Source organism: Vipera ursinii (assembly GCF_947247035.1).
Source record: "Vipera ursinii genome assembly, chromosome: 7".
NCBI classification, from domain to species: domain Eukaryota; kingdom Metazoa; phylum Chordata; class Lepidosauria; order Squamata; family Viperidae; genus Vipera; species Vipera ursinii.
This window is the reverse complement of record NC_139521.1, coordinates 27,914,651-27,936,101: the sequence shown is the minus strand read 5'-3', so window position 1 is coordinate 27,936,101 and position 21,451 is coordinate 27,914,651. Positions and strand designations below refer to the sequence as shown.

The 21,451-nt window shown below is 37.2% G+C and overlaps 1 protein-coding gene across 1 annotated transcript in view; it reads left to right on the top strand.

Annotated features, from left to right (window-relative positions):
• Positions 1 to 17,325: 17,325 nt before the first annotated feature.
• GPM6A (glycoprotein M6A) overlaps positions 17,326 to 21,451 on the top strand; it is a gene marked incomplete at its 5' end in the record, with an annotated part of 136,204 nt that continues 132,078 nt past the window's right edge. The window contains one exon of the mRNA XM_083367305.1: positions 17,326 to 17,362. Coding sequence (XP_083223431.1) covers positions 17,326 to 17,362 — 37 coding nt within the window. The remainder of the gene's footprint in view (positions 17,363 to 21,451) is intronic.

Here is a 21,451-nt window from a genome sequence, read left to right as displayed (position 1 = left end):
TGTAGCTGTTTTTCATAGTTTTCATAGTTTGGCAAGGTCTACATATATCAGTGCATGAATAGGAAATCCTTCATAAGAAATTCTAGTTCCATTCTATTGCTTTCACCTCTGTTGCCTTCAGACCCTTTTCTGTGGTGGTGGCATATAAAATGTACCTGGTGTTTCATTTGATGGGAAGCTGTGTGCTCATGTTATTAATTGCAGGAAGTCTAAGCCTTTTAATACTACTCCCCTTTAAATGAGTATTATTTTCCCCAGCTGTACTCTTCTGAAAATTTTCTAGGTTTGACAATTACATCAATTCTTGAATTAATTAATTGAACATTATATAATCCCTGGTCTTTGTCCAGAGGGAATGTTCAGTCAGGATTACTGGCAGCGTGGTTGTATATAGATGGATAGGATGCTGGGGGTAGATTTTAAGAGCTCTGGTCAATATTGATTGTTTATGTAGCTTCCTTTGAAATGTGAAAGGAAATAAAAAGAAAGGTTAATTCAGCAATAGCTGCTCAGTGAAACCTATCGTTTCAATTTCACTTTTTCTTTCAGTTTCCTTCACTTTTTCACAGTTTCTCAGATCATAATTATCCAACAATTTGCATACCATGTCATTCTTTTACATTTCTCAGTGTATTAAATGTTCCATTGTTTTATATCAGTTGCTATTTGATGCAAACCAGATCTTAGTTTTTAATTCATATACATATATTCTCCAAAGCACCTGAAGGCAGGACAAGAAGCAATGGATGGAAACTAATCAAGGAGAGAAGCAGCCCAGAACTAAGGAGAAATTTCCTGACAGAACAATTAATCAGTGAAACAAATTGCTTCCAGAAGTTGTGAGTGCTCCAACAATGGAAGTTTTTAAGAAGAGATTGGACAACCATTTATCTGAAATGCTATAGGGTTTCCACAGGGCTTTTTTTCCTCATAGAACGCTCAGAACGGAGTTCCGGCACCTTTTTTGGATGGAACCTTGTAGGGTAGGCAAGGCTGGTTGTATGACATGTGTGAGTTCTGGCACGTTTTTCTTTTACAAAAAAGCACTGGGTTTCCAGCTTGAATAGGGGATCAGACTAGAAGACCTCCAAGGTCCTTTCCAACTCTGTTATTCTATTCTATTCTATTCTATTCTATTCTATTCTATTCTATTCTATTCTATTCTATTCTATTCTATTCTATTCTATTCTATTCTATTCTATAAAATAATGATGGGCTGATTAATGATTGCATAATTTGTTCATAACCTACTCATCTACTTTTGTGAGATGGGATGCACTGAGTTATTAAATGGTATATTAAGAACTTCACAGAGAATAAAAATATGTGATTTCATTTATTTGCATTAAATACAGTCAATGCAATAATTACATACATATTTTACTATTGGTTAGGATAATCACTAATCAGATTTTTTTAAAAATGCACCAGAATACAAGCGCAAATACTAAATACTAAAATAATTGGGAAAAATAAAAAGATAAGAAATTAACATGCTAAAAACTCTAAAATACAAGCATACTTGAATAGTAAAGTATTAAGCTGCTAAAATACTATCCTGTTTTTCCCTAGAACATGTTTATCTTTTTTATCCACATATGCAGTATCACCAGTTTATCAAACAGAATTTTTCCACTTGCCTTGTAATATTGACGTAACACTCCTCAAGTAGATACCTGACAAAAACCATCAAGTTTCCAAGATGTAAAGTCTCCTATTTCATGATCAGGTATGGATTTGTCTCAGTCCAACACTATCATCACTCCTCCAAGTGTGAGAAAGTGATCTTGGCCACAGGAACTTTCATCTATATTTATAGTAATCTAAATCTATTTAGATTCATTAAAAACTATTCACATTCAGAGGAATGTGGTTGTCCTACCTCTTTTCTTTTTCCATGATTCTATGCTATAGAAGTTCCCTTGTGCTGGAGTGGCAAAAAAAGTGCTTCCTCCATGTCCAGTTTGAAACTGGGGAATATTTTGAGGTTCCTAAAATGTTTCATTTTACTTTGTTGCTCATTGCATTTCTCAATTCCTTGGCTAAAATTCTGTGTTGTAGCAGCTGTAATCATTATTGGTAGTCTACTTTTACTTTGACCACTACAGGAAGATTTTATTCCCTATGTGGAACATCTCATGTATTTAAACAAAAAAATGTTTACCAAAATTTCTCCTCAGATTATACATCTCATATATATGTATTTAACAATCATCAGTTAAATATATGTCCTTGAAAGAAGATTAAAACTGTATCATTCCAGATATTCTTCTCACTAAACTGACTTAGCTAGCTGTGCTTGACCACACTTCTAAGTGGATCATAACAGACAGGAAGTAGCAGGTGAAGCTAGGCAAAATCACACCAGATACCTGTACATTTAGCACAGCCCCCCCCCCCCCAGGGCTGTGTGCTCTCTCCAAAACTTTTTTCTCTATATACCAACAATTGTATATAGAGCCTTGGTGGAGCAGTGGGCTAATGCCTCCTTAAGTAACACCAGCTGCCTGCAATTAGTGCAGGTTCACATCCCACCAGGCTCAAGGTTGACTCAGCCTTCCATCCTTCCGAGGTAGGTAAAATGAGGACCCAGATTGTTGGGGGCAATTAAGCTGACTTTGTAATAATGCCGCTTGGGGTGTGTGTGTAAGCCCTAATAAGCAGGCATATACATAGAATGAAGGCTACTGCTAAGCTTGTAAGCCGCCCTGAGTCTTCGGAGAAGGGCGGGATATAAATGGAATTAAAATAAAAAAATAAATAAAAAAATATGTTAAAGCAGGGCTTTTCAACATTTTCACTCATTGTACCACTTTTAGGATAAGGAAATGTCCGAGTACCACCAGTCGCCCAGCAAGGTGTCAAAAGCGTGAACAAAAAAAAATGAAAAAAAAATATGATAAAGTACAGGTAGTCCTCGACTTACAACAATTTGCTTAGTGACTGCTCAAAGTTACAACGACACTGAAAAAAGTGACTTATGACCATTTTTCATACCTATGACCATTCCAGCATCCCCAGGGTCATGTGATTTACATTTGGATACTTGGCAACCGATTCATATTTATAATGTCACATTGTTCCAGGGTCATGTGATTGCCTTTTGCAACCTTCTGACAAGCAAAGTTAGTGGGGAAACCAGATTCACTTAACAATTATGTTACTAATTTAATTTCTCTCTCTCCCCCTCTCTCTTTCTCTCTCTCCCTCCCTCTCTCTCCCTCTTTCTCTCTCTCACTCCCTGTTTCTCTCTCTCTCTTTCTCTCTTTCCCTCTCTATTTCTCCCTTTTTCTCTCCCTCTGTTTCCCTCCCTCTTTCTCCTCTCTCCCTCTCTCTATTTCCCTCCCTCTTTCTTTCTCCTCTCTCCCTCTCTCTCTCTCTCCCTCTCTCTCCCTCTCTCCCTATTTCTTTTTCTCCCTCCCTATTTCTTTTTCCTTCTCTCTCTCCCTCTTTCTCTCTCCCTCTTTCTCTCCCTTTCTCTATTTCTCTCTCTCCTTCCCTCTCCCATTGTCCCTTCTTTCTTTCCTTCCTTCCCTCCCTCTTTGTCCTTTCCTTCTTCCCTCCCTCCCATTGTCATTTCCTTCCTTCCTTCCTTCCTTCCAAATCCATTTTTACCAAGAAACCTGATGCCCACTTAACTCTCCCGGGGCTGACGGGCTGAATGGGGACCGGCCTCCCACTCTCTGTGCTAGAGCGGCACTCGCGGAGGCGGCCCTGCGGCCGGCTTTCTCTTGCAGAAAATAAGTGGAAACCGAGGAAGATTGCAGGAGCACGAGATCAGCGTTTCTGAGCAAACACTGATTCGCAGTTCTGGCAATCACACTCGCTCACTTTCAGCTTGTTTTCTGCAAGCAAGCAGGATGCGCAGGAGGCGAGATCGGCGTTTCTGAGCAAACACTGATTTGCGGTTCTGGCAATCTCTCTCGTCCCAGAGCCTCTGCTGTCTGAAGCCTGCAATGGCAGCATAATGGGGCTTGCAAAAAGTGGGGCGGGTGGCAGCAGCTGCTCACAGTGCTGGACAAAAGCAAGCAGGGCAAGGCCACTATCAAGCCCCAGCCTTGACAATCAACTCGGTGGGTGTGGGGGGAGAAATCCGCGCAACAAACAAGCTGATCGGCAGAGCAATCAGTGGCTGGCTTTGGTGCATCTTCCCTGCACTGCGCTCTGTCAGCAGCTCAAATCTGGAGTCTCAGCCTCCCAGCTGATAGGCGGAGCAATGAGCGGCTGGCAGGCCAGGTAGCCAGGTTGCTGCACAGATCCCCCCCACAACCAGTTGATTGTCAAGCCCGGAGCTTCATAGCGGCCTTTCCCTGCTTGCTCTTGCCTGGCGCCATGAGCAGCTGCTGCCGCCTGCCCCACTTTTTGCAAGCAGGCTTCTGGCAGCAGAGGCTCCAGGGCGAGCTTTGGCGTGTCTTCCCTGCGGTGCGCTCTGTCGGCGGCTCAAATCCGGAGTCTCAGCCTCCCAGCTGATCGGCGGAGCAATGAGTGGCTGGCAGGCCAGGTAGCTGGGTTGCTGCATGGATTACCCCCCCAACCCAGTTGATTGTCGAGCCCAGGGCTCAACAGCCACTCCTGCTCAAAAGGCAGGGTTTGGCTGCCAGTGAGGCGCTCGTGCAGGGCTCTCCCAGGGTTGGCGGGCCGAACGGGGACTGGCCTTGCCCTCTCCACACTAGAGCAGCACCCACAGAGGTGGCCAAGGGCAAGCAGGGCAAGGTCACTCCTGCTCAAAAGGCAGGGTTTGGTGGCCAGCGTGGCTCTCCCGGGGCTGGTGGGCAATGGGGGAGGAGCAGGCTGATCGCCTTACTGGTACCTGGGACTCCGACATGCCTTCCCTGCCATTGTGTGCCCCGAAGAAGCGCCAATCAGAAGTCAATCCGGTTGCTGCAGAAAGCTCAGACTGCTCAAAGAGCTGCTGATACAATTCTATAAAAGAATTATTGAGTCTGTCATTTGCATCTCCATAACTGTCTGTGTCAGGTCTGCCAGGTTTGGCTTAGCACTTCACAGGCATCCTGCCATCAAAGGCTAGAGGGGGAGGAGGATAGATGGACAGTTTTCTTCCCCATACCATCACTCTGCTAAAGAACTAATTCCCAGAGACGTCCGGGTGGCAAGGCTCTGTCGATGGCAGCCGTTCCGGCCGTCAACCCCGTTGTTTTCCGTGGAGCCGCTAAAAACAGCGACGATCAGCTGTTTGGCGGCTCAGAAACCCTCTCCTTGGGAGAAGAGGGGGGGTGAGCGTTTAGGTAGGGGTAGAGCTCCCCTAGACCACCAGAGTTCAAATTCTGGTGGTTGAAGGGTGTGAGCCCCCCCGAAGCCTGAATTTGCTTCAAACTCCGGGACTCCTCTGTTCCAAGGCTTTGGAGCAGAGCAGGATGCTGCAACCATCCCTGCTATCAATAATTAATTGTGGATTACCTGGATGCAGGCAGAGCTGTGCAGGAGACTACTGTAATAGCAAGTATTTGAACTTTAATTCTGAATACTTTGAGAGAAAGCTGCAAGCGGTGTGGAAAGTGAAAGTGCGTAATAGAAATTAACTGGGTGTTAAGAGGGCTTCCAAACCAACTAAAGTTCCTAGAAGTGCTGGTGCTTCGCCAGTTCAGCATTCTTCGTTACAGGCTTTGATGCCTCTTCCTGTGGCACCTGCACCCGCACCAGCATTAACAATAAAAGATTTACAAGATGCTTTACAAGATGCTTTAAAAACACAATCCCAACAAATAGCTGAACTTATTGAGGAGAAGAATACCGAAATAAGAGCAGACATTTTGGCTGCATTTCAAGGGCTTGCAGTTTGTATTGAGCGTTTGGATGATTGCGTGGAAGAGCTCAGTCAAAACAATATGAGATTAGATGCTAAAATGTTGGATGCTGAAAATGTGATGGAGAAGATTGATGATGATGTAGTTATGATACAATATAGGGATATGGAGTTTGCTGTGAGGATCAGAGGTTTGAAAGAAGATCCTAAGGAAGATTTGAAAGAATTATTGGCACAAGCTCTTGAACCGGTTTTGGAGCGTCCAGCAGAAGATATTATGGGGTATATAGACAAAATATTTCGTATTAACTCTTGGATTGCAAGACAAAGAAAGTTACCTAGAGATGTGGTGGTTTATTTTACAAAGAGTTCAATTAGAAATGTGGTCATCCAAGCCTTCTACAACAACAGATTTACAGTTGCTGAGCAAGAAGTTTTAATTCTGAAAGAGATTCCTCCAAGAATTTTAAGGAAAAGAAAAGAATTTGCTTTCTTGGCAGATGAATTAAATAAACGGCAGCTTCAGTTTAGATGGGAGATTCCAGCAGGCATGGCGGTGATGTATGCAGGCACAAGATATCATCTTAATACAGTTTTGCAGGCACGAGATTTTTATTCTAATATTTTGAAGGCAGGTTCTCTGCCATCTTCAGAATTTAAAGGAAGGAATGGTGAAGGAGAGAGTCATTCACAAATGGAGAGTATACAAGGAGCTGAAGGAGCTACTCTGCAGAAGGATAAAGAATCCCAGCAAATCACAGAAGTGGATCAGTCCCAGGTGCCAACAGAAGAGGTTAGAGAACAAAGAATGACACGGGCTGCAATTAGATGAATGAGACAAGAACAAGAACAACAGAAAGCTACAATCATATCTCAAAAACCTACTTACAGTGAAGCAGTGGGAGGAGCAAAAGAATTAAAACTGTTTTAATCAACTTTTGTTGATTTTTATTCTAAGTTGTATGTCAGGGACAAGATTCAAGATGTAGATATAGATAGATATTTACGAGAAGTTAATATCCCTGTTCTTACACAAGAGCAAAGGGAAGGGATGAATCAATTGATAAATGATGAAGAAATTATTTTAGCAATTAAGCAATTAAAGGTGGGGAAAGCACCAGGAACAGATGGTTTGACTGCCGTCTATTATAAAGATTTACAGTTAGAAATGGTGGAACCTTTAAGAGAACTGTTTAGGACAATTCAATTGGGAGGAGAAGTGCCTCCATCGTGGAAAACAGCCTTTATATCGTTGATTCCGAAGGAAGATCAAGATATTACTCAAGCCAAAAATTATAGGCAAATATCGCTTTTAAACACTGATTATAAGATATTTGCAAAAATCTTAGCAAATAGATTAATGAAGGTAATGCAGCAAATGATTCATAGTGACCAAACAGGATTTATAAGTGGTAGACAAATGAAGAATAATGTGAGACATATTGTAGACTTATTGAAATTTTCTGGATAGAAATAACCAGGTTTCTGCAGCGCTGATCTTTTTGGATGCTGAAAAAGCCTTTGATCAATTGGACTGGCAATTTTTATTTAAGGCATTGGAGAAAATGGAGTTTGGGGATAATTTTTTACAACCTATTAGGGCAATATATCAGAAGCAAACAGCTCAAATAATAGTTAATGGTAGTTTGACAGAAACATGTAATATTGCAAAGGGTACAAGACAGGGGTGTCCGTTGTCACCTTTGCTGTTTGTTTTAACATTGGAAATATTATTGATTAAAATACGAGATTCAAATAAAATTAAGGGAATTAAAATAAGAGATCAAGATTATAGATTGCGGATGACTTGGTTATTACAGTAAGTCAACCAACTTACTCAGTTTTAGAATTGATGGAGATAATAACGTCATATGGAAAAGTTTCTGGATTTAAGATAAACACGCAAAAAACTAAAATACTGTCTAAAAATATGACTATAGAACAAAAGGTTGTTTTAGAAGAGTTAACAGGATTTGAAATAGTTAAAAAGATTAAATATTTGGGGGTATATCTTTCGGCTTCAAATGTAAAATTATACAAAAATAATTATGAATTGTTATGGTCAAAAATACAAAAAGAGCTAGATAGTTGGAAAAAATTACAATTATCCTTATTGGGAAGAATTGCAGCAGTTAAAATGAATGTTTTGCCAAAATTTTTATTTTTGTTTCAAAAGATACCTATACTTAAAAAGGACTCAGATTTGGAGGAATGGCAGAAAGGTATTAATAAATTTGTTTGGGCAGGAAAAAGACCACGAGTTAAATTTAAGTTAATGCAAGACATACGTGAAAGAGGTGGTCTTAAAATGCCTAATTTTAAATTATATTATGGGGCTGCTGCTTTATCATCAATTAGTGATTGGTTTAATTTAACACAAGGGAGATTATTAAATCTTGAGGGTTATGATTTGTTATTGTTTTTAAGACACATATATTAAGGTATGCTCTGTTGCAAGTATGGAAAAAATATAGATATAAGTTAAATTATAAAATACCAATTTGGGCAATACCTAAATGTGCAATAGAAAATATAAATGTGGGATTTAAACATGTTGTGATTTCATATAAAGAAATTTTAAGGATAGAAAGGAATGTATGGCAATTAAAGCCATATAATATTTTAAAAGAAGAACAGATTGTACAAACTTGGTTCCAGTATGGGCAGCTACAAGCAAGATGGAAAGAAGATCAGAAAGTTGGTATCTCGATAACTGATGGAAATTAGAGATCAAGGTCAAGCATATATAAGAAGGATATATAATGCTTTGGTAGAAATTGACTCAGAAACGGAACTTGTTAAAGATTGTATGATAAAGTGAGCCCAGAACTTTCAGGGGGTTATAACAATGGATACTTGGGAAAAGATTTGGGTCAGAAATGTAAAATTTACACAGGCTCAAAATTTAAGAGAGAATTTTTATAAAATGTTTTATAGATGGCATTTAGACCCTAAAAAATTAGCAAGTATGTATCCGAACTGCCAGCCTAAATGTTGGAGGTGTGGCTGTGAGGATGCAACGTATTATCATATATGGTGGACTTGTAAAAAAAGTTAAAGCTTTTTGGATTAAAATTTGTTGGGATATGCAGAAAATATTTAAGAAGAAGATAAGGTTTTCTCCACAGTTATTTCTGTTGGGTATTATTACAGATTGTACTGTTATAGAAACCAAATTGATGTTGAATTTAATAAAGGCAGCAAGACTTTTAGTAGCGCAATATTGGAAGAAGGAGGAACTGCCTACTATAGAAGAATGGACTTTGAAAGTTTCCAACCTGGTGGAAATGGCAAAGATTTCAGCATATTTGAAAGAACAATCGCAACAGAGATACATTCTGTAATGGAAAAGATGGATTGAATATATTCAGAATAAATATGGGACTAAAAAGTTTCATTTAGCATTTGAATAAGTATTAGTTTTATATGATGTATTATTAGTTATTTTTTATTTGTTAGTAATTTAGTTATGTTTTAGGGGAGTTAAAGTGCGATAGATTTTAATGTGTTTTTTTTAGCTTGTTAGCATATTTTAGCTTAAGTTTGTAAAGTTTATACCCTGTATTCAGCTCTGGGAAGTTGGGGGGGAGGGGAGGGTAAGGGAGGGTAAGGGGGGCTTTTGCCCAGCTTTGTCTGGTGTGCCAGTTGCGGTCCGATCTGGACCGAGATGCCCTATGCACAGTCACCCATGCACTCGTGACCTACCGGCTAGACTACTGCAACGCTCTCTACATGTGGCTGCCCTTGAGGACCACTCGGAGGCTTCAACTGGTGCAGAATGCAGCCGGGCGAGTTGTTATGGGAGTTTCCTGATACTCCCATGTAACACCTCTTCTCCGTGAGCTGCATTGGCTTCCGGTTGCCCTCCGGGTGAGATTCAAGGTGCTGGTAATGACCTATAAAGCTCTAAATGGCTTGGGTCCAGATTATCTAAGGGAACACCTGCTGCTGGCATCAACTTCCCATCGTCCTGTGCGCTCCCACAGGGAGCGCCTTCTCAGGGTACCGCCGGTTAAGGAATGCCGGTGGGTTATTCCCAGGGGAAGGGCGTTCTCTGTGGGCGTGCCGGCCCTATGGAACCAACTTCCCACGGAACTCAGGACTGCCCCCGACCTTCGCTCATTTTGCCGGGACTTGAAAACCTGGTTCTTCAAGCTGTTTGGCCCAGACTGAGGGGTTTTAACTAATTTAATTTAATTGGGTTTTAGTTTAATTTCAGGGACTGTAATTTAATTATAGTTTTTAACTGCTTTTAATTTTTGTATGCTATGTATTTTAATTCTCCCTGTAAACTGCCCTGAGTCCTACGGAAATAGGGTGGTATATAAATTTAAATAATAAATAAATAAATAAGGGGGAGGGGAGGGGGAGGGAGGGAGTTTATCTTTTTAAAAAATGTATTGTAAAACTTTTCAATAAAAAAAAGAACTAATTCCCACAACACTGTCTTATGCCCTGGGATGTCAAATCACCTAATAGGGCTGTATTACTATTATCCTTCTCATCTTTTTCCTTAGCTTCTTATGACTATAACTTTGTTGTTTGTATCTCATGATTTATGTTGATTACTTTTATTTACCGTAGTATCCTATTATGATTTATGTTGATTGCTTATTCAGTATCATATGACTATCACTCACTATTGTATCTTATGATTTATGGTGATTGTATTTTATGATTATGAATTCCAATTATATAAACTTTACGTATAGTTTTAATTTTAAATTCACCTTTTCCTAGCCTTGAAATAGGGGGTGTCAACCCAGAGCCACTACAAAAACATTAGCTTAATTTCTCTTTTGTAATTTTGCTTTCAGTATCATTTGCCTGTCTGGATTTGTGGGCTATTCCACCTCTCTGGGAATAGCTTCCTTTTCTACTCATATATGGTAGCTTATGTATGTTGTTTTGAGATTTAAATGTTCAAGAACAATAGAAATGTACAAGGAGAAAAATAGTACTTCCATGTCGTCCTTAATTATTGCAAAGTTGCTTCTTCTGGATGAGGCTTGCTATGTTATCAGTCATGACTGACTCCCCCCCCTCCAGAATAGGTGACATTTCATAGAAAAATGTTTACTAGAAGATGAGGAGTCATAGGACATTTCTGCAGAAAGATTCTGTACCAGTCTGAAAGCAACTCTCAACCTCTGTGATAATTACAGGCTTTGAAGGATGAGAAGTTATTTCTGAACTGCAAGATACTTAAAATCACAGCAAAACAAATATTTTATATTGCCACCCTTTGAAATGCTGAGATAATAGACAGTCCATTGTCCCTTTTAGGAGGAACAAGTGCTTAATTCTGTCCCCTGGCTTCTAAATTTAAGGCAGAAATGCCTTTTCCTGTCACAAAACCAAAGAACTTGAATTTGGAATTTCTCTCCAAAAATCCCAATCTCTCTAAACAATTTTTAAAAATCTCTAAACAATTAATTGGGCTTTTATTTATTTATTATCCCACCTTCATTAATTTTATAAATAACACAAGCAACAAACATGCTTAATATTCATTCTCCCTCCTATTTTCCACCACAACATCCATGTGGGGTGAATTGGATTGAGAGAGACTAAATGTCCCAAAGTCACCCAGCCAGCTTTCATGCCGAAGGCAAACTGAAAACTCCCTTTCTCCAGTCTGGTGCCTCAACCACTAAAGAAATATGGCTCTCCAGAAAAAAAAAGACTAAAACAGGACTCACGTCAATTTTAGTTGTTGCAAGGATTTTCAAAGTTAAAACACTTTTACTTGGTAGAATAGATTAATGTGGAATAGATATTACCACCACCATATGGATATGCAGTTGGCTGACTCACCACACACTTCATGTGGTCCTCAATAAGACTACATTTACATGGAGAGAAGTATTCAGTGGGGTACCTCAGCCAGTGCTCTTCAACATCTTCATAAATGACCTAGATGAGGGGATTGAAGGGGCACTCATCAAATTTGCATATGACACCAAGCTGGAATAATTTACTAACACTGGAAGATAGACTTAAGATTCAGAAGGATCTTGAGAGACTTGAGCATTGGGCCCTATACAACAAGATACAGTTCAATGATGAGAAAAGTAGGGGCCTGCACTTATGTAGAAAAAGTCAAATGCACAAGTCAGAATAGGCAGTAGCTGGTTCAACAATAGTGCTTGTGAGAGAGATCTAAGTGTCTTCGTGGACCATTACTTACTGTAAGTATGAACCAGCAATGTGCTGCAGCTGCCAAAAAAAAAGCCAATGCAGTCCTAGCCCGCATCAACAGAGAAATAGCATTAAGATCATGAGAAGAGATAATACCACTGTGAATTGTACTAGTAAGACCACTGTTGGAACACCACATCCAGTTCCAGTCACGACAATATAAAAAAGATGCTGAGGCCCTAAAAAAGAGTGAAGTGAAAAACAAAAAACATATAAGGAGTCTGGAGGCTAAACTGTGTGAGAAATGGCTAAGGAGCTTGGTATGGTTAGCTTAATCAACAGAAGACTTAGGCAAGATAGCTGTCTTTCAATACTTAGGGCTGTCACAGGGAAGAGTGGGTCAATTTATTCTCCAAAGCACTTGAGAAGCTTGAGGGGTTTTTTTTGATGGAAACTTATGAACGTGGAACTAAGGAAAAAAAATTTAACTGTAAGAACAGGTTCATGAGCAGATGGCTTCCTGGAGTTGTGGGTGCTCGATCACTGGAGGTTTTTATGAAAAGACTGGACAGCTATTTGTCTGGGACGTAATAAGGGCTGGGGGTTGAACTAGAAGACCTCCAAGCTCCCTGCTGGACAAATGATTCTAAGAAAATACAAGAACTAGTATTCTTAAAACACACAGTTATTTTAAAGATATAACTTTAGAAGAAAGCTAGTAAAGCATGTAACATTATTAGAAAAATAAAGTGGTAGTTTAGACTACAGAACTTGTATACTTGTGTACTCTACTTTATAGAGGCAATCCTGCAATTCTAGACAACTTTCATTTGCACAAACAAACTAAATCAAAGACACAGATTAACTGTCCTTTAATTTTATTTTTTAATTTTACACATTATCAGAATGTGTAAAATAACTGATGATACAAAGCAGAACATAATTTTTAAAGTGTATCTACAATAAAGGAATTGTAAAAAGTTGCAATTCACTAATGCTGACTTTCTAAATAGTTTAGCATGTATGAACTGTGTTAGTCTGCATTTTTTTAACCCTCCTAGGAGTAGCTCATCCAGAAGGCTTTTATGAGGTAGTTTTTTATTTATTTTTTATACCTTTAGCTCCCCCTTTCATGTTTCTTTGTCTCTTTGTGAAAAGTAGGATGAATTACATTTGTATGAATGAATGGAGAAAGAAGGGTAGGAGTTTAGGTGCTGGCTCAGAGTCTAGAGGTTTTAAGAGACTGCATGAGTAGAAACCAGCTGTGATTGAACCTAGAATTGTTGTAGATTTTTGCCCCCCACCCCTATCCCCTGTTCAGGAGAGTAGACTTCTCTGACCCTAGATGGCATCACATTCCCCTGAACACATCTGATGCAAAATTAGGAGGTTATCTTGGATTCATGGCTTGTGCTGGAAGAGCAGGTGGCAGTCTTGACTATGGGCCCTTTGTAGAAACCACTCTGAATCTTTTAAAAGACAAAAAAGTGTCTATCACACAATTTACAAAGGAAAATTTAGTAACATGGATCCATGCTACCTTGGTGGATTCATATTATGAAATGTTTTGGAGAAATAAATGCTATCTTCCATATGTTATATGTTATTCACTAGTTTTATTTACATTTCAGATGATTCGGGATTTGTTTTTTAACCAATGCTTTTTTGAAGTAAGACTGGAATCTCTTGAGATTATTGTGGCATTAGCATTTCAAATATTCAGCAATATCCCTAGGAAATCCTTGGGCTAGCTTTTCTTTTTTCAAGTGTACTCTTAAAGTTTGGCTTAATTTTGTTGTTTTTATGTGTTTTGATTTTTTAAAATAATTTTCTCTTTGGATTTGTCTATTTCCCTATGTTTCAATATTTGAATTCTTTTTATTGGTATTGATTTCAGAACATGCTTTATTATATCAGAGCCATATGAAAATGCATGAGTAAAAGCAAAGACAAATTGCTTTGTATGTGAGGTCAATTCACCCTACAGAATTTTTTCTTGATAGAAACCTACTTTTCCCCAAAAGTTTAGGTTTTTTTGTGCTTCACTTAATAATTCATCAAAGCTTGCAGGAAATGTTTTCTAAATAGGTAGGTAATATTTTGTTCCTGATACTTTGTCTTGGAATGAAAATATGTCAGGAAATTCTATAGGAAGTAAGGCACCAGGCTAGAAACTAGGAGACTGTGAATTCTATTCGAGGTGTAATGTTAGCCATGAAGGTTGACTGGGTGACTTGAGCCAGTTCTTTCTCTCAGCCCTTGACATCCTGCTCAGGCAACAAGTTGGTCACTCAAACAACATTAGGAAGAAAGAAAAATTTCTATAGGAAAACAGAACTCCATGTGTGTAACTTCTTTTAAGATTTACTTATAGTTAAGAATTAATATGAAACAATAGGACCCCCCTAGTTTATTATTAAAAGAATCTAGCTTGGTTGATTTTGTGATTTAGTCAAAAGTATTGATGGAGATAGAACTATACTAGTCAAACAGGCAATTTAGGTCTATGTATTTCTGATTGTAGACCACTGTGTCAGTATGTCAATTCTGTGACACTTTTGCATCAAGACTTACTAATATGGTTGATTGATTCTGCACAGTATCTGGCTGTTATCAGTACTTGGATGAAGATGAAATGGTTACAGTTCATTTCAGACAAGAATTAGGCTATATTGGAAAGTTCAGTGAACTAAATAATTGCACTGAATAGGCAAGTTTTCAGCATTTCTCTTAACTCCTGCCCTCCCTTCTCTGCTCCGTTTAAATAAAAAAAATATTTAACTATTGTGGCATAATCCATTTTAATACATTTGAGATAAGATTAAACTTTTTTGCTTTCAGCAAGATAGTTTCTTTGATTTATAATTGTGTGTAGCAACCTTGTACAATATTTCTTCATGTTTTATGTCCCTTGTGTTGCATGTGTTTCATACACCAGTTTGCAATCCATTCTCTCCCAAAAATGTCAATAGTTCTGCTTATTTATACTCAAGAAAAACTATACAGGAAGGTGCCAAAGAGCAGTTGCTACCCTAGTAACTCTTTTGTTTCGTATCCCTAATTTGCAGTGATGGGAAAGAAACATCAGTTTCTTTTCTTATTCATCCCCTTATGAAGGGAAACTAGTGTAGAGAAGCAACAAGTATCTTCACCACTGTAAGTTGAAACTCTGGTTGCACATATTTTCATCAACCAATACCTGCCAATATGGGGTTGTCATTATTTGTGCTTGAATCCACAGGGTTGAATTTACAAAGAATGGATATTTGTTAGAAGAAAATGTATGTTCACTTTGACTGTATTTATCTGCAGTTCCCAGCATTCACACTTTATTTATGTTTATTTTTTTACTTTATTATGTTTTTAATTTTTTAACTCTTATTTTTTAATTTATTTTAATTTTAATTTTAATTTATTGTACAGGGGCCTTTAATTTTAATTTTATCTTAACTTCTGTATTTATTGTATGTTATTGTTGTTAGCCACCCTGAGTCCTTCGGGAGATAGGGCGGCATATAAGTCCCAATAATAAATAAATAAATAAATAAATAAATAAATAAATAAATAAATAAATAAATAAATAAATAAATAAATTAATTTAGTGCAGTGCCACCACATGATTAGTACTTTTACAGTAGCCACAACAAGGTAGAAAATAAATTGTGAAATTTTAGATCTTTATGAGATAAACTATTAGACTGATATTCATATTTCCAATGGCCTTTTAGATAACCCTCATAATGCTAGAATAGTATTTACTTTCATGATGAGCAAGTAAGAAAAAAACCTGTTCCATGCCAAAATGCCATATTGTAACCTGCCTTTCCATTCTGTCAGTGCATCACTGTGCTCTTATTTGTCTCTCCCTGGTAGCTATCATAGTGCATTGAATTTTGCCTAACTAATCACAGTTGGCATCTTTATTCTTTAGCTGAAGTAATTTGAGGATGATGTTTGTATAAATGATGCAGGCTTGTAAAAGATAAATTTACTATTCATTTAGTATTGAATTTAATTTGGTGTCAAATCTCAGTATAGAAGTTGTACTTACAGAAGCATGGGTGTTTCTATAGAAAGTTAGTGATATAATCTTTATTGCTTCCCATAAGAGAGAATATAAAAAGCTTATAGTATAAACCGCTTTTTAATATATTAAAACAGGTCCTTACTATTTTTCTGAAATGTTTTTCATAAGAAGATAATAATGCCCCCTAATAAATAGAAATAATAGAATAAAAATTGAAATTGAAATATATAGTGGGCATCTGTAATAGGTTTTCTCTCTGAGAGAACTTCAGAGTAATTCTGTTACTCATTGACATAAGGTACAGAAATGCAAATTACATCCAAACTGCAGTATTCCATTAATTTGCATGCAAAATCCAATTTCGGAGTCCTTCAAAGGAGTGGCTGTCCCCTTAAGATACTTAAACTTTGTGCCTCCTCCATAGTTCATACCATCATAGCTCTTTTTTTTACAACATATTGAAGTAAGCCCTATTTTTGCCAATGAAGTCGCTACCCTTCCAAGGATAACCCATTTATTTGAATCATGTAAGAATTATAAATCATTTGATAATGTGAACCATATTTAACTCACAAGTTAGATTTTTCACATCTAGACTATGTTTGAAACCTACTTGGGAATGAATAATTTATTTTAAAACATATTGGTCAAATGTTTAACAAATCAAGACTAGAATTATTTTCAGGAGCCAGGGTGTATTTGTGAGTGCACATGCACAAATCTCTCCAAAATGTTTTGCAGTCTTTCAGAACAGAGCTTTATATTTAAAACTATTTTTTATGTTAAATGGGTAATAGAACACTGTTAATGAAAATTAGAATTCAGTATTAATAGTGTGGAAGAAATAAGCATTGCAGTATTGCAGCATCTAAAGCTACAGGCATTTGGGCTTTCCCACTTTGGTAGCAAATAGGGGGGATTATAGGTTCCCAGTTGCTTCATGTTAGGGAGACACCCCTCCCATCTGTTCACAGTGCAGCCTGTTTCCCATTTAAAGCACAGATTTCAATGCAAACATCAATTTCTTTCCCTGTTTTATATGCAAAGTGAGCCTTATGAATCACAGTGTAACTGCTACCGGGACCCCAACCAAATTCTCCCCTCCCCAAATTCACATTTTCATTTGAATACCTGCTTGCAATGGTGTACAATGGACAGCTTTGAGAAGAAAAATTGATAATCTTCATGGAAGAGTAATTTGAATGAAATTACACTTGACAGCCTGTCTCCAAGCAAGCAAGGACAGTGAGAAGAGCCTTTGCTAAGCTCCAAAGACTTGCCTAAAATCAGTGCACTTGGAGCTTCCTGAGAAAATAAATTCACAGCTTCCTCAACATAGGAGGGAGGCTTTTGACTCAACCTGTGCCACAGTTTTTAGTGAAGAAAGGTAGCCATGGAAGAAAATATGGAAGAGGGACAGACACAAAAAGGTATTGTGATAGCTGTTTTGAGCTCTGTTTTTTAATGAGTTGGTTAATATTTCTGCATTTGTTTTTGCTATTCCTGCCTTAGCATGCAAATTGTGCAAAGATGATGAGGAAGATGCTTTTTTCTTCCATTTGTGGTTTGTGCAACAAGATAGATGGTTAACATTTTGCCAGTTTGCTTTCAAACATTTACAGGCTGAAGGAATTTAAACCACCATCCTATATATAAAATTATTCGTGCAGTGAGCTTTTTAATCTGTACTGTTTCCCAGACCGGTCTTTGTTAACCTTCATTTATTTCATGTTTTCACGCTTGTCTAGCTGGGTCAAGAGATCCCAGGGTGAATTAAGAGAGAGCCACTTACACACACATTTGTAGTTAGCTGCATTTGGAACCCAACAAAGTGACCATTATTTACACCTCTGAATGGGTTTCCTTTCCAGGATAAACAAAGAGTCTGCATATATTTGGTAAATTTCTGGTAGAGCTGTCTTAATTTCTTTCCCTCCCTCTCTCCTTTTCTTTTACTGTCTGTTGAGAAGGGTTTGTTATATGGTGAAAAATATGTTGTAAATGCTGAAAGATTGTATGATTCCCCCCATTGGATTATGCACAATGAATCTTTTTGTTCCTGAGTAAAATAGTCTGCCGACTGTGTTCCCGTATTATTTTGTGTACAATGTCTCATGAGCATTGTATGTAGCTGAAATGTGCCACCATTTACATGGCATACTATGCTTATTGCTTTGTATATCAGGTGATAATTCTGCATTTTTCTCTGTTTAATTCTCCCTACCCCCATCCCCTTCATAATCTAGTGCTATTACATCAGTGCAGTTTGTGTTGCCTGGGCATTGTGGGATTCCTTAGACATACTAAAGAACACATTTGGAATATCCAATGCACTAGTAATAAGAACACATTTAAGCCCAATGTAATTTGGTTTAGCAGCATAACAGATATTACAACCCATTTCAGAAGATTGCTTTAGGAACTACTTAAAACAGCTCAGTATTTCAGAACTCAAATATATTAGTGGCTTCCATGTTTTGATTTTTAGATCCATGTTAGTCTTCCTGCCGTGTGAAGATATCATGATTTTCCTTTACAGTTGATCCATTACGATTGCATTTATTTTTTCAGTGTTTATTTACTCTCTGACAAATGTTTTGCCCCTATATAAAAATCAACATTTCTTTCAGCAATGTGATTTTTATGTCTTTTTGTGTTTTCAAGTGTCAGATATTTTTTGAAACCTATTTGTAATTCTAAAGCATAAACATATACAATAATGTTTTTCTTAAATTTTAACATTTAACAGCAACATGTGTACCTGAAATTTCATGAAAAATCAGAAACAGAACATAGTGTATGGGTATTTGTGTGGGCAGTAAATACCATTTTATGAGATTATTCAGTTAGATTGTAGAATCTCATATACATGTTTTTTGTCCAATATTATAATTACTGATTTTGAATATGTAATATAAAAGTAGTATACATGCCAGCTGAGAACATTCTTAGGGGGCAATGGACCCTGAACATATTTACAAGACATATATCAAGTAAGGACTGCTAGAGAGAAAAAAAAGTCCTTATTCAAATGATAGGTAATTGAAATAATCAATATTCTGCATGGTGTGCATGCAGAATTATTTATTTTGCATACTGAGTTGTCTCAATTAAGACATTTCCCACACAAAATTTGCCATGCATGAGAGCTTTTTTCTCTGTAGCTGAGCCCAGCTGTGACATTGGAAGAATACTTTTGTTTTTGTTTTAGCTGGACAGCAGGGAAAGATGACCATGTAGCATCGTTTGAAGAGCAAGGTGGGAAATTATGGCAAACACAGGCTATGAAGCTCTGGTGTCTAAAAATAATTCTTTGCCTCATAAGGCAATAATTTTGAACCCTTGTGTTTGTAAGAAATTCTTATATCATCATGTACAAGATATATATATCATTTTTAGCCTGCATGGTACTTTTTTGTGGTGTGACTAGCTCATTTTGTTGTTTTCCATAGAAGCATTACTATTGATGAGAGAATCATAAAGGGTGTCAAAAATGCTTCCATGTCCACTGAAAATATTTGTTTTCTCCCTTCTTGCAAACTAGTTCAATTATATATACCATTACTGTGAAATCCTTCATTCTTTACATCTTTAGAATGCATTGAACATCCCTTTCATAAGTCAGAAAACTGCTATCAAGCTGCTATCAGCAAATTAATAGATATATTTCTGTACTTTACAGTTGAGACAGATGCCTTTTTATTTCTTCAATAATATTTTATCATTAGGTCCATTTTCTCTAGTAAAATAGCAGTTTAAAATTGTGATGTGATAGAGGAGAATTTCATTATCCCTTAGTTCCATCACACATGGTGTCATTTTCTGTGATTAAAAAGAAATCAGACCTTAATATTGCAGTACAGGCATTCTTGAGTTTTCAGTTTTTTGTTATATTACACATATTCAAAATGATAGATAAACATCTACACTTGTAAAAGGTGTAAAATTATTTTGAAGGGTTCATTATTTATGTTCCCATTATTTGCTGATGTGAGGCAGGAAAAGAAACACTGTAAATAATGATAATAACGAACATGGCCACTAAAATTCTAATAATAACTCATATATACATCTTTAAGCAATGGCATAAATATACTTATTCAATGTACAGTTTGACTAAATTATAGTCCAGATCCTAAATTAACCATGACTCTGAACTCATTTGGTTGTGTCAATCTACCCTATGGTGAATAATCATTCAGATAGTTTTTACAAAGCATAATAATAGAAGATAATTAAATTCCAACTAATCAATGCAAGTGCTACACAAATATTAAATGATACAAACATTCTTACTTTTCTAAAGGTATTTTATAAAATGAATTAATTACTTTGGAATTTGGAGCTTCAAGCTCAAATCAACAGGCACAAGTCATTTAAGAACAATACTTGTTTGCTTGTATGTTACTATTTTTTGTATGAAAAATAAATTTATTCAAATATTCTAGTAAGATGTAATTACTTTTACATTTATGCATCGAGAATTAACAGTATCAAAGCTAATACCTAGATTGTCTAAATTTACAGATCTTTCAGGGAAGAATGATGCTATAGTTTATCTAACCCAATGTTCTGGATTGTCTCCAATTCACGTGATTACACTTTTTCTTCCCTTCTGGGCACGATTTAAAGGAGAGAAAGCAGTTTCCCCTCTCCTTGTTCCCTTAATCAATCTAGTATTCCCCAAGTATACTGGTGCCCTCCAGATGGAGAAAGACTTTCATAAACAACCTGTCATCAGAGAGCCAATAGCTTGACAATGGCTGTTTTAGGTATAGCAGGAAGTAGGATTGTATAAATCAGATGGCAAACAAGCAGTTGCAAGATTTTTTTGAAAAGATACCTGTTGCAGACCAATGCAGTGTTCACATTCTTCCAAAGATCTCTTGGAAATCTGATCTGAAGTGCTGCATAACTTTAGCAGACAAAAGTCATTGGGTAGAATTCTGACTGCAGAATCTAATTAATTTGTACACATACTCATGAGTGAATATTGATGGGGTGATGATGAAATGGGATTAAAATTGCATGCCATTTTTCATTCTAGATTCAGAGTTCATCAGAACAGAGAATAGTTGCCAAGACACGGGGTCAAAGTAATTGGTACATTATAAATGTGTGTATGCATTTATCTATCATTTCATTTAGGAAAAAACAGTTTTTACACCAAGTCAAAAACTATACAACTGAGACTGAGGATATCATTTCTTTCCCATGTGGCATTTTCTAAACTACTGTAAAATCAACTTGCTCAACCATTTGCCCCAATTAACTTTCTATTCAGAACAAAAAGCTGCTTTTTGTTACAGAAGTAATTAAGAAAATATTTGAATATAAAGAAAAAATGTCTTCTGTATACCTTCATTTGAACTCCTTCCATGTGGTTTATTCTCCAATCTTATCCCATCTTATTGTAACCCAGACAGACACAGAAATACATGGTATTCATATGCTTCCAGAGTAGGAGGTCACTGAGTGCTATTTTGCTGCCTAAAAAGTGTATCTGGAGGAGCAATGAA